This window comes from Vanessa tameamea, chromosome 15 (genome assembly GCF_037043105.1).
Source record: "Vanessa tameamea isolate UH-Manoa-2023 chromosome 15, ilVanTame1 primary haplotype, whole genome shotgun sequence".
NCBI lineage: Eukaryota > Metazoa > Arthropoda > Insecta > Lepidoptera > Nymphalidae > Vanessa > Vanessa tameamea.
The window spans coordinates 5,151,547-5,166,450 of NC_087323.1; the positions used below are offsets into that span (position 1 = coordinate 5,151,547).

The 14,904-nt window shown below is 30.1% G+C and overlaps 1 protein-coding gene across 2 annotated transcripts; it reads right to left on the minus strand.

The window, feature by feature from the left end:
- Window positions 1–555: 555 nt before the first annotated feature.
- Window positions 556–5,430, minus strand: LOC113399095 (galactosylgalactosylxylosylprotein 3-beta-glucuronosyltransferase I). 2 transcript variants are annotated; one of them, XM_026638130.2, is made up of 6 exons: window positions 4,993–5,430; window positions 4,505–4,658; window positions 3,972–4,031; window positions 3,379–3,510; window positions 1,736–1,957; window positions 556–989 (listed from the first exon to the last, which is right to left on the minus strand). In XM_026638130.2, the coding sequence occupies exons 1-6, from the start codon at window positions 5,178–5,180 to the stop codon at window positions 825–827; spliced, it is 921 nt and encodes a 306-aa protein (XP_026493915.1). In that variant the 5' UTR covers window positions 5,181–5,430; the 3' UTR covers window positions 556–824. The 2 variants fall into 2 exon arrangements, with proteins under 2 accessions (XP_026493915.1, XP_026493916.1); XM_026638131.2 differs by lacking the exon at window positions 3,972–4,031.
- Window positions 5,431–14,904: the final 9,474 nt, after the last annotated feature.

The following is a 14,904-nucleotide window of genomic DNA, read 5'->3' on the forward strand; positions in this document are numbered from 1 at the left end:
GTTGTAATCTCATCATGAATTTAAAAAAGATTTGCAAAGTAAATTGCACTCAAATTCCGGCGCGAATTTTGACAAATGACTTTATATTCAATAGACAACAAAAATTGACATTTGTTTACATGTGATGTATAAAAAGGGCCAAATTAATAATACTGGATCATTGGAATAAAAAAAATATTATGCAAATATGTTATAAAATTAAAATCGGCCTAGATAACGACAAATATTTACCATTGATAAAAAGATAATTTTACATACATGGTATTTAATGAATAGTGGTTACACTATTATATATAATTTTAACGTATAAACACTTTCAATAAAATAAAGATAATTTAAATTAAGACTAATCTATAAGTAATTAAATAAAATAAACTTTTTGTCCTTAATTCTATTTACTACATAATATATCTAAAATTCTAATCATCTCTTAAGTATCATTTATATGTAAAAGTATGATATTGAGTATCCAATAGTTCGATAATTCCATTCTGTATAGCGAATCAATATATGTCTGCTATTAATAAAAATATTTTTAATGAACCATTTAATAAATGGTATGTTTTGGAAATTATTTAAGAATAAATATGATTCATAATTTTAATGACATCTCACGTAAATGCAATGGCAGTTCAACAATGATTTAAACGTATATTATTCCTACATTAGACAGATAATATAAATCCTTTTTGGAAATATTAATATTTACCATCGACATTTAAAACCTTTACTGCATTAAAAAGTTGAGATTATTATTACACTAGACAAAGCGATCAACGCTTAATATTTAATACAGTTTAGTCCGAAATTAATTTATTGTCAATTCAGACTTCAATATGATCATCAGGTAGTGGGGGGTGTTTTAATTTCTTAGGGTTAAGTATAGAAGGTTTTTGTGTGCGTGTGTGCCATACATATACCTTTGTACAATTCTCTGCTAATGGCTCCAAGTCGTCTTTTGTTGTAACATATTTCAGTATTTCGCTTTCCTGTAACATAAATATACACACATACATATAAAATCTTAAAAAAAGATAACTGATGTGTCTTATATGAAAAAGTTAAGTTTTATTATTATTTAACAAAAAATAATTCAAACATTGTATAGATCCCCTTTAATATAATTAAAGCTGGCATTCACAACATTAACACACGATAAATTGTTATGATAAACATGATTTATTTTTAAAACAATTACTACCACAAAAAACGTAAAGGAAGTTATTGATAACGGTAGTAACATAGTAGGTTACAACAAGTGAAAGTGCGATAAAAAAAAAAACGATATCGCTTCTGACCTTAGTCCCACGTTTTTAGTTCAAATATAACAAAAGTCAAGCTTTGCGTGAGGATTGAATATTATTGATATACATATATTTTAATTTATCGTCCTCATAATGTGCTTTTTGTATCTAATTATTAAGTTTCTTTAGAAAAAAAAAATCATATTACAATAACACCATTACAAATTTTGACTTTATAATTACAAAGAGATAAAAAAAGTTTATTTTCATGCTATTTAGTACAGTTTGCGTTTTCTTGTAAATTTAACTAGTTGGCGCATGCGGCTTCACTCGCGTTTTAGGGGTTTGTCGGCAGGTGTTAGGCATAAAATAGTATTCTATGTCCTTAAAATTCAAGCTTGCGTCATACCAAATATCATTTCAGATAGACAGACAGATTTACTTTCGCATTTATAATATTTGTATAGATAATATAATAAAATCACACAAACCTGAAACCCAGATTGAACTTTTCTTGAAAATTTTGCCTCTGGATGAAGCAAAAATAGAGTGGCATTTATTGCAAAGCCAGCCATATCAATAGGGAACGGTCTAAATGGTTTCCAGACTGCATTGAAACCAGAGACCTTCCCGTCCGTGACTAGAGGCATCTCAACTCGCATTCCACCTACAATACCCACAGGCCACACACCTACTTTCTTTATTTTTCTCATCTGGAAAAAAAAATATGTACATTGAAAATTAAATAACATCAAGTGCTGAATATTCATATCTTTAAAATATTAAAAACATCTACAATTATATAATTAAAATGTACTAGATTAAAAATGTGTATTTGTTTATTAGTCTGATTAGTACAGTTATTATTATATAAACACATCTAATGTAGTTTGTTTAATATAGCTTTGCAAAAAAATTACGAAATATCTACAAGACTTATTGCTATTCATTAAACAAGAGATAATCTCTTATCATATTTGAATACAATGAGATTGTCTTATTTCCATTTGCAAATACAATTGATGTTAAAAAACAATAATGTCCCAATAACTTTAATCAGATGCAACGTCACTGTTGATTATAATCAAGTATTTGAATTGCGAATTTTAAAGCATAATTTTTATGTAAGTACACAGATAGCTTAGGTATAATCAACTTTTTTTACATTGAAGGTTTTACTTTGCAATGTTAAATATTTTCACATACATATTTAAAAATAATTGTGTTTATATATCTTAACTTGGTACGATATCTGTTTATAGCAATGTTATTTATTTATAAACACTTTAAATATGAAACATTTCTTGTTATTGTTTACATATTTCATAGTCTTGTCTATATACAAGTACAATAATATACTTCCTGAAAGTATAATGACATTGAACATATTATATTCCTTGCTATAATTTAAATTCACTTGAATTAATAATAGTATATATTATGTGTACGGTAAAAATACTACATACATGTATAATCATAAAATTTTAATTTTATTTTTTATCACACCTCCAACTTAATGCTGCTATTGTTAGAAACAACCATGATCCATTCAGCTTAAACTATTTCCATCAACTGTATATTGCACTGCTAAGCTTAAAAGTACACTAATTATAATAAAAAAATAAAAAACATCTTGAACATCAAGTAGTAAGTGTTTCCAGAATAACTCTTAAAAACTCAATGAATGGTGTTGATTTTTTATTATTTTCTGTAGATTACAATATGCTTTTATTAAATGTTACTTACTATTGCAAGCCATCACATCCAGAAATAATATTTAAATATATCTCTAAACTAATGTTATCGATTAATAAAAAACAGCCATTTTTGTCTAAAAAAAGTTCGACTGCACACTGCTCAATACCATTCATGTTGCTAGAATGAACTATTGATTTTTACAATTTTTTTACAAATGCTTTGTTTTAGAATATCAGTGCATACTTCAAAATGATTTACATACAAAATAACATAAGAAGAAATAATTAAGAGAGATGAGACTTGTTTCCAGCTTTTGGTGAAATAATTACCTACAGAGACACTATATTAATTGGCTTTTATGGATTTTAATTGACCTTTTTATTATTATCCTATTAGAAATAAAAGGTTTTGGAGTTATTTTTTTAAATTAACTGACCTCATCAAAGACTTTTAAGGAGTATGTGTTATCATCATCCATAAAATAAACAGCTCCTCGTTTGTCATCAGAATCTTTTAAATGTCCTCTAAGCCAATTGAGGGCAACATTTCTTTGCTCTACTCCGCTAGCCTAAAAAATAATCAAGTTTATGTTATCATTTATTAACAACTCTATTCCAAAACTTTTGTTTAGAATCATAATAAGGAACTTCTTAAGAAAGTATATAAAAATATAAATATATTTCCTGGTTATCTAACTACTTCCAGTTAGTATGTTTAAAATTAAATTAAATCAGAAAATCAAATAGCTACCTAATCAAATAAATACTTTAGTGTAGCCAAAACAAATAATAAGAATTATAGAAGACTTAATAAATAGATTAATAAATATCCAATAAAATATATTTATTATGAGTCATAAATTTAAAGTATTAAAAACAAAATCCAAAATAAATTTTACATTTATTTTGTCAAAATACTTTATGTGTTAATATGTGATTAATAAGAAAAGAAACTGTGATAGTTCTGTTTAAATAAGAGATTAACAATCACACAAACACATTCAAATAATATTGTGAATATTGAACATACGCAGTACCAACTAGTGGTGATTGTTTCTGTTTTAAAAACACATATATTGACATCCATTACCTGAAATAATTTAAGCAATAAAAACATAGCATTGTTTGATTATTAATACTTCTACAAAACCCAGTTATGTCTTTGAGTATTTACTTGCTTAATTTGCATTTATAATAAATATAATCTGATGAAACCTGCATGTTTGGCCAAAGGAAATTGAGCCAGATGTTTATCCACTAACCACATCGGGAGCAACATGGTGTAATAAGCTTTAAGATTCTCCTTAACAAGAGACCCGGCCTTCGTTTATTATATTTATGGGCCATTACTATTACAATTAATATAATAGCAATAATGTTTTTTAAGATATGTCAATTTGTTTCTTATTAAATACATAAACTTTTTAAAATAATGTTACTATAGAGTAAAACAATTTTGAACATAATGACATCATATGGCAAATGATACAATATAACTTAAAACCTTACAATTGATATTATGAGAAATATATTGAATATTACATATGAATAAATGATACATACTGTTGAATGTTTTGATTTATGCGTTTTCACATTGAGATGTGTATATTTTAGAGTTGATTCCTTTAGCAAGTTTTCAACCAAACTGGTCTTAGTCTCAGAATCCTCAATTACAATCCAATGAAAATTCTTCACCAGCATCAATGTCTGTGACAACCTATTTAAAGAAAAAGTTACTTGAAAGATTTACATGTAAATGTTTAAATAATTAAATTAACAATAATATTATTATTGCAAATATGATTTTAGCTATTTTCCTACACACCAAAAAATATCTTCATACCTCAGAATTAATATCTCATTCAAAACATATTAGATATATTGTTTTATCTTTTATTTTGGTTATTAACTTTATAGAACATGTTCTATTTCATTATACAAAGATGTACCAAGGTTAAGATGGGTTATTGCCAAATTGGAAGCTACACAACTGTATTGAAATATCAACAAAGCAATCAAGGGCAAATATATCACGACAATTTAAAACTTACCTTGTAAGATCGGCCTTTTGGGCAAGTCTAGCGTACGTCGGAGTTATCCCGTATATTGTAGGTACATACGTTGATACTTCTGGTGTAAACTGACATTGAATAGCTGGTCGACTATTAAATAAAAATAATACAACAAAAACCAACATCCCGAATGCAAGATATTGCTTTTTGATGTTAACAAAAGGCATTTTATAGTCAATGAAGCTATATAAATATCAGTTTTCTGTGAATAAAACACGTCTTTCTTCGCCGCGTTCGGTCTTCTATTTAGCGTTGACTCACAACATTATTTTATAATTGCTTTGTAAATTTATCCATTCATTGATAGGTAAACTTTCTGGTTTTGATAAATAAACCTTGTAATCGAATCTCGGGTGAATTGAAAAACGAAGAGGCCAGGGGCAACTTCTTGACACTGCCGACGCTGCAATCGCTGCATTAAAGTTGACAGTTGACGGTGACAGCTGTCAATTTTAAAAATTATATTAATAGCAGTAAGTATTGTGTAAAAATTAAATACATGTTTATATTAAATTTAAAAAACAGTTTTAATCTATTCTAAAATACATATCTTGTAATCTCGTGTTATTTTCCTAATAGAGATAAACAAAGTTCACATAACATTTCATAGGTGGCTCTATGAGTGAAAAATGCAAAACAAATACATATTGCCATCTCAGATTTGAGATTGTAAAACAAAACAGATGAAGCTCACGGAACATTGAGCAGACATGACATGCCGAAAGCAGAAAAAGCTAATTTATATATATATATATATATATATGAACTTCGGGTAGCGAATCGACGCGTCTTTTTGTTAAATATGCAAATTGTACATTGCGCTGGCAGCATTTGTAAAAAACTTAAATAATAATTTAAAAAATAATAATTATCCAACAATGAAGAACAGTTAACGAACAGTTGAAATAGCCAAAAATATATATAAATTGATCTTCACCCGCCGCGTCAAGAGAACTAAATAATTTAATATTAAATTTAAGAATAACGCAGGACGAACAGATGTTTTATTTTTAATCGAATAATGAAAAACCAATCAGAAAGATAAACAAAACGCACAATTTTAAAACCATTAGCTTCATCTTCAAATATTATTGGTATTTGGGATTGTACAATTTTTTTTTTTTTATTTTATAATATTATGTAAAAGATTTTACTATTATAATTTGCCATGAATATTTATTCATTTGCAGCGGATACATTCGGATCAAGTCAGTTGTCCTAAGTGCCCTAAAATGTAACTATTATTAGGCTTATGAAGCATTATCGTGGTAAAAATGAAAATAAAATTTATTTACTACATTAAAATATATGAAAGAAGTGTTACATAAATTATATTATTTGAGATCGTTATATAAGATTAGGCAGTCAGACATATTTTATTATCACACATTTTAAAGTTAATTTTTACATATTCCGCAACAGTTACGTTCTAAGGCAACTGTCGAAAAGCGAATAACAGCTGGTTGGACTGATAAAGTATCGAGTGACGTTCTGGCTTACATGATGTCTTACTGTGCGTGAGACTATTAACAAAAGATAAAGACGGCAAAAATCTGGATTTGATGATATGATTCTCTGTGTTTTTAAGTTTAACGTATTCTAAGGTCTTGGTGAGTGAATAGATGTCTATATGCCTCTATATAAGTATATAGAGGCATATAAAAATCATATACTTGTATCTTAGAGTTCCAAAATGTTTAAGTATAAAATTGATATTAAAAATATCACATTATAATATCATATATTATAATGGTATCACAATCATTAATTTTACAAGAAAATAAAAAACTTTTTTTTTTTTAATTCTTAAATTATCGTCGTTACCTACTTTAGCTTTCATTTTTTGTTTTTGCTCGATAAAATTGCAATGTTTATTTGTAATTTTTACAGTTCTATTTTGTTATGTTATTATTTCTATTACGTATAAACTATTACTATAATAAATAGTTTATAAAGTATAAGCTGTAAATGTCCCTGCTGTGCTAGGTTTGCGGAGTTTATACCAACCACGCGTTTCCAGTGCGGATTAGTGGACAGGCAAAATATCTTCGAAAAAATACAGGTTTTCTCCCGACATTTTTCCCCACCGAGCAAGAGAGAGCAAATTATACACACAAATCAAACGGAAAATACGTAGTGCTTATCTGGATTGGATGACGTACCTTCCTTATTTAAAAGCCACGTATTGTATGCACTATGCCATCTCAGCTAATTTCCGCTCATACATGAGTACTTAGTGCTTGCATCTCGTCTTTTATCTCACGTGTTCAAATATCTTGAAATATACGAACTACCGGAACGACTTCAATTGCGAGGAGTTAAAGACAATTAGGGTTTTAACCAACATAAACTATATCATATTCATCAATCAATATTCATCCTTACAGTGATTAATACTATGTCACAAATAAATTAAACTAAAATTATAATTTACTTTTAACACCTTTATAACGATAAAAAATATTTCTGTGATTCTTGTGATTTATTAGTCAAAGATAAATAAGAAGTAACTGACTTTTTATATATATTCTGGATATCTACGAATGATCGATACATATGTTTCTTTTATCTGACGACCTCCGTGGTCGAGTAGTGTGTACACCGGTTTTCATGGGTACGCCGCTCCGAGGTCCCGGGTTCGATTCCCGGCCGAGTCGATGTAGAAAAAGTTCATTGGTTTTCTATGTTGCCTCGGGTCTGGGTGTTTGTGGTACCGTCGTTACTTCTGATTTTCCATAACACGAGTGCTTTAGCTACTTACATTGGGATCAGAGTAATGTATGTCATGTTGTCCAATATTTATTTATTTATCTATTCCAGTCTCGAAAGCGTTCGACGACAATTTTATCCTCATACGACACGAAAAATATGCATTATATTAAGATACTAGTTGTCGCCCGCAGATTCGCTCGAACTTTAGGTGATCGTCAGGTGTTAGGAATAAAATGTTATCTATATCCGTCTAAAGGGTTCGAGCTTACTTCATACAACATTTCACCAAATGCGGTTCAGTGGTTTGGTCGTGATAACGCAAGAGTCAGACTGACTGACAGACAGACAGTGTTACCTTTGCATTTATATATTATATTAGTATAGATAAAATAACTTGTATTCGTTCTAAGCTAAAATGAACCGGAAAAGCCAACAAACAAAACAAATCTCGTTTTTATTAACACTCTACATTAACACACAGCAACAAGAAATACAAAATAACTTATCTTACTTAAACCGTTCAGGTTAAAGTTCTTTATAACATTGATATGGTAGAATATTAGATCCAAATGTAAATATATTTGTAGCAAATAACAATAGGTTGAAGCACTTAACGTCACAGAGTACCTTTATATTATACAAGTAAAACTCTGTTTCTACCTAATACAACTTCTAATAATTTTCTCATATTAAAACTTTGTAAGACCTGAAAAGAACACCTACTTGATACATTGCATAGTAACGATGAATATCTATTTTAATTATTTAACTAAATTCCAACATGCTTATAAGAAGTTTCTAATTCTATTTCATTTACATTAAAAATAGTCAAACCGATTCTCAGGATCAAAGATAGTCTGTGGCAACAAACACAAAGAAGATAAGAGACAAATCAATATTCGTGTCTATCAAAAACGTTCGATCACGTATTTAGTTTAAAATTTTTAATTCTCAACTCAAATCACAACTCATTAAATGTTATTATGCGTCACTACTATATAAAACGAAAATATGAAAATCTTAATAGTAGCCACTGCAATCGAATATTATGCAACAAATGTAATGTCCAAAGTTAAGTTCGTATATAAATTATTAAATAAAGCATTATAAAGTCTGTAGCAGTAAAATAATAATAAAATATAATAAGTTCTATGTTCTTTAAAAGTAACTCAATAACCATTTAAGTGTGAGTGCCCTTAAGCTTTCTTAGTATTGAAAGGCGTAGCACGTAGTCTTCTATCTGTAGTCAATATGCAAACTCTCGGCGCTACGCCGTAGCTAGTGTAGCAAGTGTCGTAGAACATGATCTCAACAAGTTTATTTAGTTAAAATAGCCTGTAGTGAATCGTAGTTTATTAACTGTATGTAAATGTTTTTCCTAATTTAACCCGGTAAAGGTATTTGTTAACATATTATTGCGAAAGACAAATTGAGTTACATTATTTAATTACAACTTTATTGTTTCAAAAATACTGTATTCATTACGGTCTCACACAAAGACAATGATAGAATATGCTCGATTCAAAAACTTTGCCACTTTCTCATATTCGAACATCCAATATCACATACATTTATCAAGGTAATAATTTCTGCTCATTGTAATTTAATAAAATGTTCTCATAAAATTAATAGTAATTGTACAATTTACCAAACAATGTAATTTAATGAATTGTTAAGCCATGCAATATTATATAATATGCCGAATATAACGTTATCAAAATAACTTGTTAATTAAATGTATTATTGATTTTTCATGTTAAGAGAGTTTAAAATATAAAATGAATTAACGGCTGAACAAACTAAACAACAAAGCGTTATGTAGCAACACATAAGTATATGCGTCTATTAATGTAGGAGCACGCAGGTAGTTTATGTTCAGCCAGCCATTTCATTGTAAAAGCGGTATAGATAGGACAGGAGCTAGCTGGGGGCCGCCCGGGCTCACCTGTGCTAGACTCGTAGGCGCGTCACGCTCTCACACTAACAGAATAAACACTCACATTGATACAATTGCGGGAACGGGGATGGCACCCACACAGACGCGCATATAATAAGGGTGTATCGTCAGAGCGAATGCGCACACAACTGAAGGTCGGTCGGCGAGGCGGGAACGAGCTCGGGACACACGCGGGCGAACGTTCCCGCCGCGAGGTCCTCCGAGCTGGCCCGCGACGGCCGCCCTCGCAACACCACTTGTTGAATATCTGAAGACTTTTCACACCATATCCAAACTCGCTCGAGTCACGTCGCGCGCGTACTCGTACGTTACCGTGTTGTCTTATTTGAAACTTTCCTTGTTTTATGTTTTCCTCACTCGATATATTATCTAATTCCAACAACCTGTGATGTCTACTTTTCGCTTCCGCTCTGCCTTCATTTCTCGTATCCTCAATATACTTAATTTAGTCTTCCTCTCAGTGTTATTGTTGTTACGGACGACTTTTTATCGTATCGGGATACGCGAACCCTTTAACCCGCGATTGTTGTACTTTTGAATATATTTAAACTGTTGTTAAATACTCATATCTTTGTTACCTGTTGACTATTACTTATATAGATATTGAATCTAATTTTCCAAATTACGTCGCTGTAAAATATAAAATTTCAATACTTGGGCGCTCCTGATGTCAGGTAAGTTATAGAATTAATCTTTATTATTCATATTTTTTTATTGATTATGTTTTTCAACGAATGCTTTATTTCCAAAAACTTTAGTTAATTCTTTGAAAGTTTAGTTTAAATAAAACAATAATGAAGTTTATTATTATTTTGAAACCACAACATTCTAAAATGCAAGTGTGAATCTTTTGTTTTCAAAATAATAAACGGTAATTTATGGATAGTTTGGATATTATGATATTTAGAGGTTTTACATAACGAGTTATCTGATGGTCGAGCCACAGTTAAATAACAATTTACAGATTGTTATACGTTATTAATAATTTTATTTCTTCCCTTTAGATTTTATGATTAAAATGTATCTTAGGCGAAAAATAAATTCACACATCCATGCAGTATCCATACAAATAATACTTTTAGTACAAATAATTATATCTTTTAGTCTTAAAAAGACTTATAGAGGTATTTCGATATACAACACTATAACAAGAAACAGAAAAATTCTCCATTCATTCTCAAAATCCGAATAGCCAACGACAACGCAATCGACCAGAGAGAATATAGACGCAGGACTAATGGCTTTACGAGCTTTCTAGGCACGCCAGTGTGTAAGCCACTCCTACCTAAAAGGAGCACATTAGGATTTTTCAAGACTCGACGGTGTAACGCTGTCAATTTCAAAAGACACTTGGGTCTTGGTAGGAAGCTGGGCTACGTAGGACTTTTAAAAGTCTCTGTAAAGTCTATCCTCAAAAGGGATCGGAATTGCGGTATCGTTTTCGAATATGCATCCAATACCTCTTCCAGGCCGTGCTGACTCCCATTAGGAAATGAGATTTATCTTACGTGCTGGCTCATGGCTCTCATTAGGGAATGAGATAGATCTTACATTGCCATACTCTTCTTTACACTGAACGCATATGGCAACAGGCCACGCGAGCCCTACGCCTAATAAAACCAAGGTGTTCAGGCTTTCGAAGGGATAAGGTGTTTCTGAACTCTCTGAGCTCTGATGAACCGAACCCATCCAATGAATGTCTCACAAAAGGAAAATAAGTTTTTCCTTGTGGAGCATCGATGGCAACGCTGCTCTCAAGTAGTGTTGTTCAACTTCGTCGCTTGGCGTCGATTTTCGTCAGATTTACGCGAAAAAAACTCAGTAGCTCAATCCCACCCCCGCCGTTTTAACGCTTCGATCGCGCTTATGGCATGCATTTCTATACTGACGAAGGAGGCGGGTCTTTGTTTCATCACATCCATATTCATCAGCAGCAGCGTATGCTTGACAGGCTATTAAACCAAGCGGGCTTATAGAGGGCCATTGGTATAAAGGCAGCACAATCCATACTACTAAGTTCGCAAACCCCAGGTTCAAATATACCTATGAGGTATTTTTTTTTCGTTTGAAAGAGACAGAAATAAAGCTTTGATTTCAAATAATATCTTTTAGCAAATTACAATATATTTTTAATGCTTTTACTATTATATATATTTATATATTGTAATATTAACCTTAATCTTAACTAATAAATGTTACATAGCGGTCGTAAATTTAAATAATTCTTGGTCTTATGGTCTCATTTTTTCAAATCCAGCCAAATATCTGATGCAAGGAAGAAAGAAATCGATGTTGAACACTTCACCCATACCATACAACGTTTATTATGTAGGTTTACTCATATTACGTTTTTGAATGTTATTTATATAGAAAGTTTATGAAATTTAGGCAATTGATTGAACAGACGGTAATTTTTAGATGCAGGTTTTTGATGAAATATTTCTAACTCTCTAAGAATGAAAAAATGTGCCGGGTAACATCGATACCTTTGTGCTCCCGGCTTGCAGCGCGCCAATAAAACATTTCAGAAAGTCACGCAGCGTAATCAATATATTATAATACTATATTATCTCCAGTATTCTCATACATGGAAAACTTCATAGAAAACATAGAGAGCGCAATAAAATGAATAATTGAATGATAAAAACAAGCTCAAAATATTTTTTTGCAAAATAATTGAGTTAGATTTTTGGGCATAATATAGTTTATTGTTTATAACTTAATTTGTATGTAATTTACTCATGTGATCGATTTTTTATTGCGATAATTCTATACTTCTCTTAACTGTAGTATAGTATAGTAGTAGACAACGTCTCTTAACTGTAGTATCGTTGCGTTGTTTTGTCTTTGGGCTGCGGACTTCCGCTAGCAAATAATATTTCACATTTTATTAAAATTGAATATATCAGATTTATCTTAAGATGTGGTATCGTTATATATACATTATTTTATAATTTATTAACTTTGGTATTAAAATATGATAAATATAAATTATACATTTACCATTGACTATTTTCGCTCGCTTTTGACGAACAATAGAAATTTTATGCTCGAAACCAGCAAAAAAAAGCATTCGTAGGCATAGGCAATTCATTTTCTAAACTGTAATTCATATTGATTTAAACTCAATTCCTTGTCGTTATGAAATATAAGCAAATCAAATCTTGAATTTCTCGCTAGCTCACTAACCACTACAGTGTCAATTAATGGAATTGTCATAAGTTTGCAAACTTAATACTTTATAAATATTGAAGAATATTTGTTAGAAATAAATCTCTATTTCTTGCAATAATATAAAATAATATTATAATATAAGGTAGTACCACAAAATATCAGTAATTTGTTTCTACATTAATTCTCTTTAAAACAAATAATATAATCGCTATGGTTTAAAACAATTTTACAAGTGGAATTTAATCGTGACACTATAGTATTTAAATATAATTCAAATCAAAAAATCTTCCAATGCTTTTTAATAAATGTGATTACCAATCTTTATTACGTCAAGATGTAACTATAGGCTTAAGAATCTCGAAGAGCTGACCCTAAACGAGTCAAAAGAGTGTCTTAAACAGAATTTACTTAACCTAAAATAACATTATAAGAAAAGCTAATTTTATGTTTTTACATTCACTTCAAAAAACCTCTCTAGAGATTTTTCTAAGAACACTTTAGGTGAGTAGTATAAATGTAAAAGTAAAAAAAATTACAAGACATCCCACTTGGGCTGAGGAAAACATTAACAATATTTCCCTATTGATTATGTTGCTTTCAGAAATTTTCCACAGCTATCAATTTTCAACCCATAAAAAGAGATGGCCCATCGATTAGGTTTTTCAATTTTCAAAAGCGACGAGATTCTCCGGGGCCTCTGAAAGTACTTACTGCTGTTAGTTTTACTCATTTCTAGTATGGGAGTTCTGTTACAATATGGTTCCGATGGCTTATTATAGTCATACGATAAGAGGAAGTAAGTATCTGTTCTCAAGCACGGAAATTGCATTATAATACCTCACATAATAATGAATTATAGATTGACCCAGCTAAAAGAGGGTCAGGAGGACATTATTGCCTTCTAAATGTTCTGAGTTTGTATCTGTAAATTTCTATTTAAGTGACCATTTTTTAATATTTATTTTACAAACTTAGTGAAATTATTATTAAATAAATATCGTATTTAACTTTAATTTATTTCGCTCCTTTGAATTAAGAAATTTGTATTAGTGTAGTGCATATTTATACATATTTCATTTCATTTTTTGTTCAGTTTCATCTATTACATTATGCTGTGGCATATATTGTGATTAAGACATTATATATTGTACTAATATATGCATGTACATGGGTAGCTTTACATTTTGATTGTCACGATATTAATCTAATATGACTTAAAAAGCTTTATTATTTTCTTTATATTATTCTTGACAAGTCTGAAGTTATTAAAATTTAAAATAAACTGACACTCGTCACAGTCACGTCACAGTAAAAATAATTAGAAATTTATAAGAAGACAAAGTCATAAATATGATAACAGCCTCTAATTGTGCCACTGTAGGGCTGAGACCTCCTCTCCTTTTGAATAGAAGATTATGAACTTATTCTACAACGCTTGTCCAATGTATGTTGGATGTATGAGGCAGATTTTCATCCTACACATACAGACCAAGCACTAATTATAAATACAATGTAAATTCTGTGGTAACTGGATGGTGGCACATATCGAATAAATGGTTTGGGGTTTATAACTACGAAAGGGAATTTGAAATCTGTTGCCGCGACTAGTTGAACCACTTTAAGTAAATCGTCGTCTTTCACTTGACTATAAACTCTTACGCTGAAATTTCTGAATTAACTTCGCGCGAAGTATGGACAAGCTGAAAAGTTTGCTAATTTAAATATACGAAATTAACAGCTCTATGAATAAATAAAACATGGAAAAATTCGATTGAGATACTTTAAAACTTACCCTTAAGAAAAATATGCTTGAAGCGAACGCTTTCCGAATAGTCTAAAAGAAAGAAAATTATTATTATTATTTAGATATTTATTGAGTTCGAAAGACTATTAACATTTTATGAAGATCCGATAACTTTTTCGATTACTAGAGATACAAGGGATATTTCAACATGATGACATTTAAAAGTTCTAATCTAATCCTATTGTTTTAAAATCATGTTCTAAAAATATAATAATGGAATAATAAATAGTGGATCATTAATGGG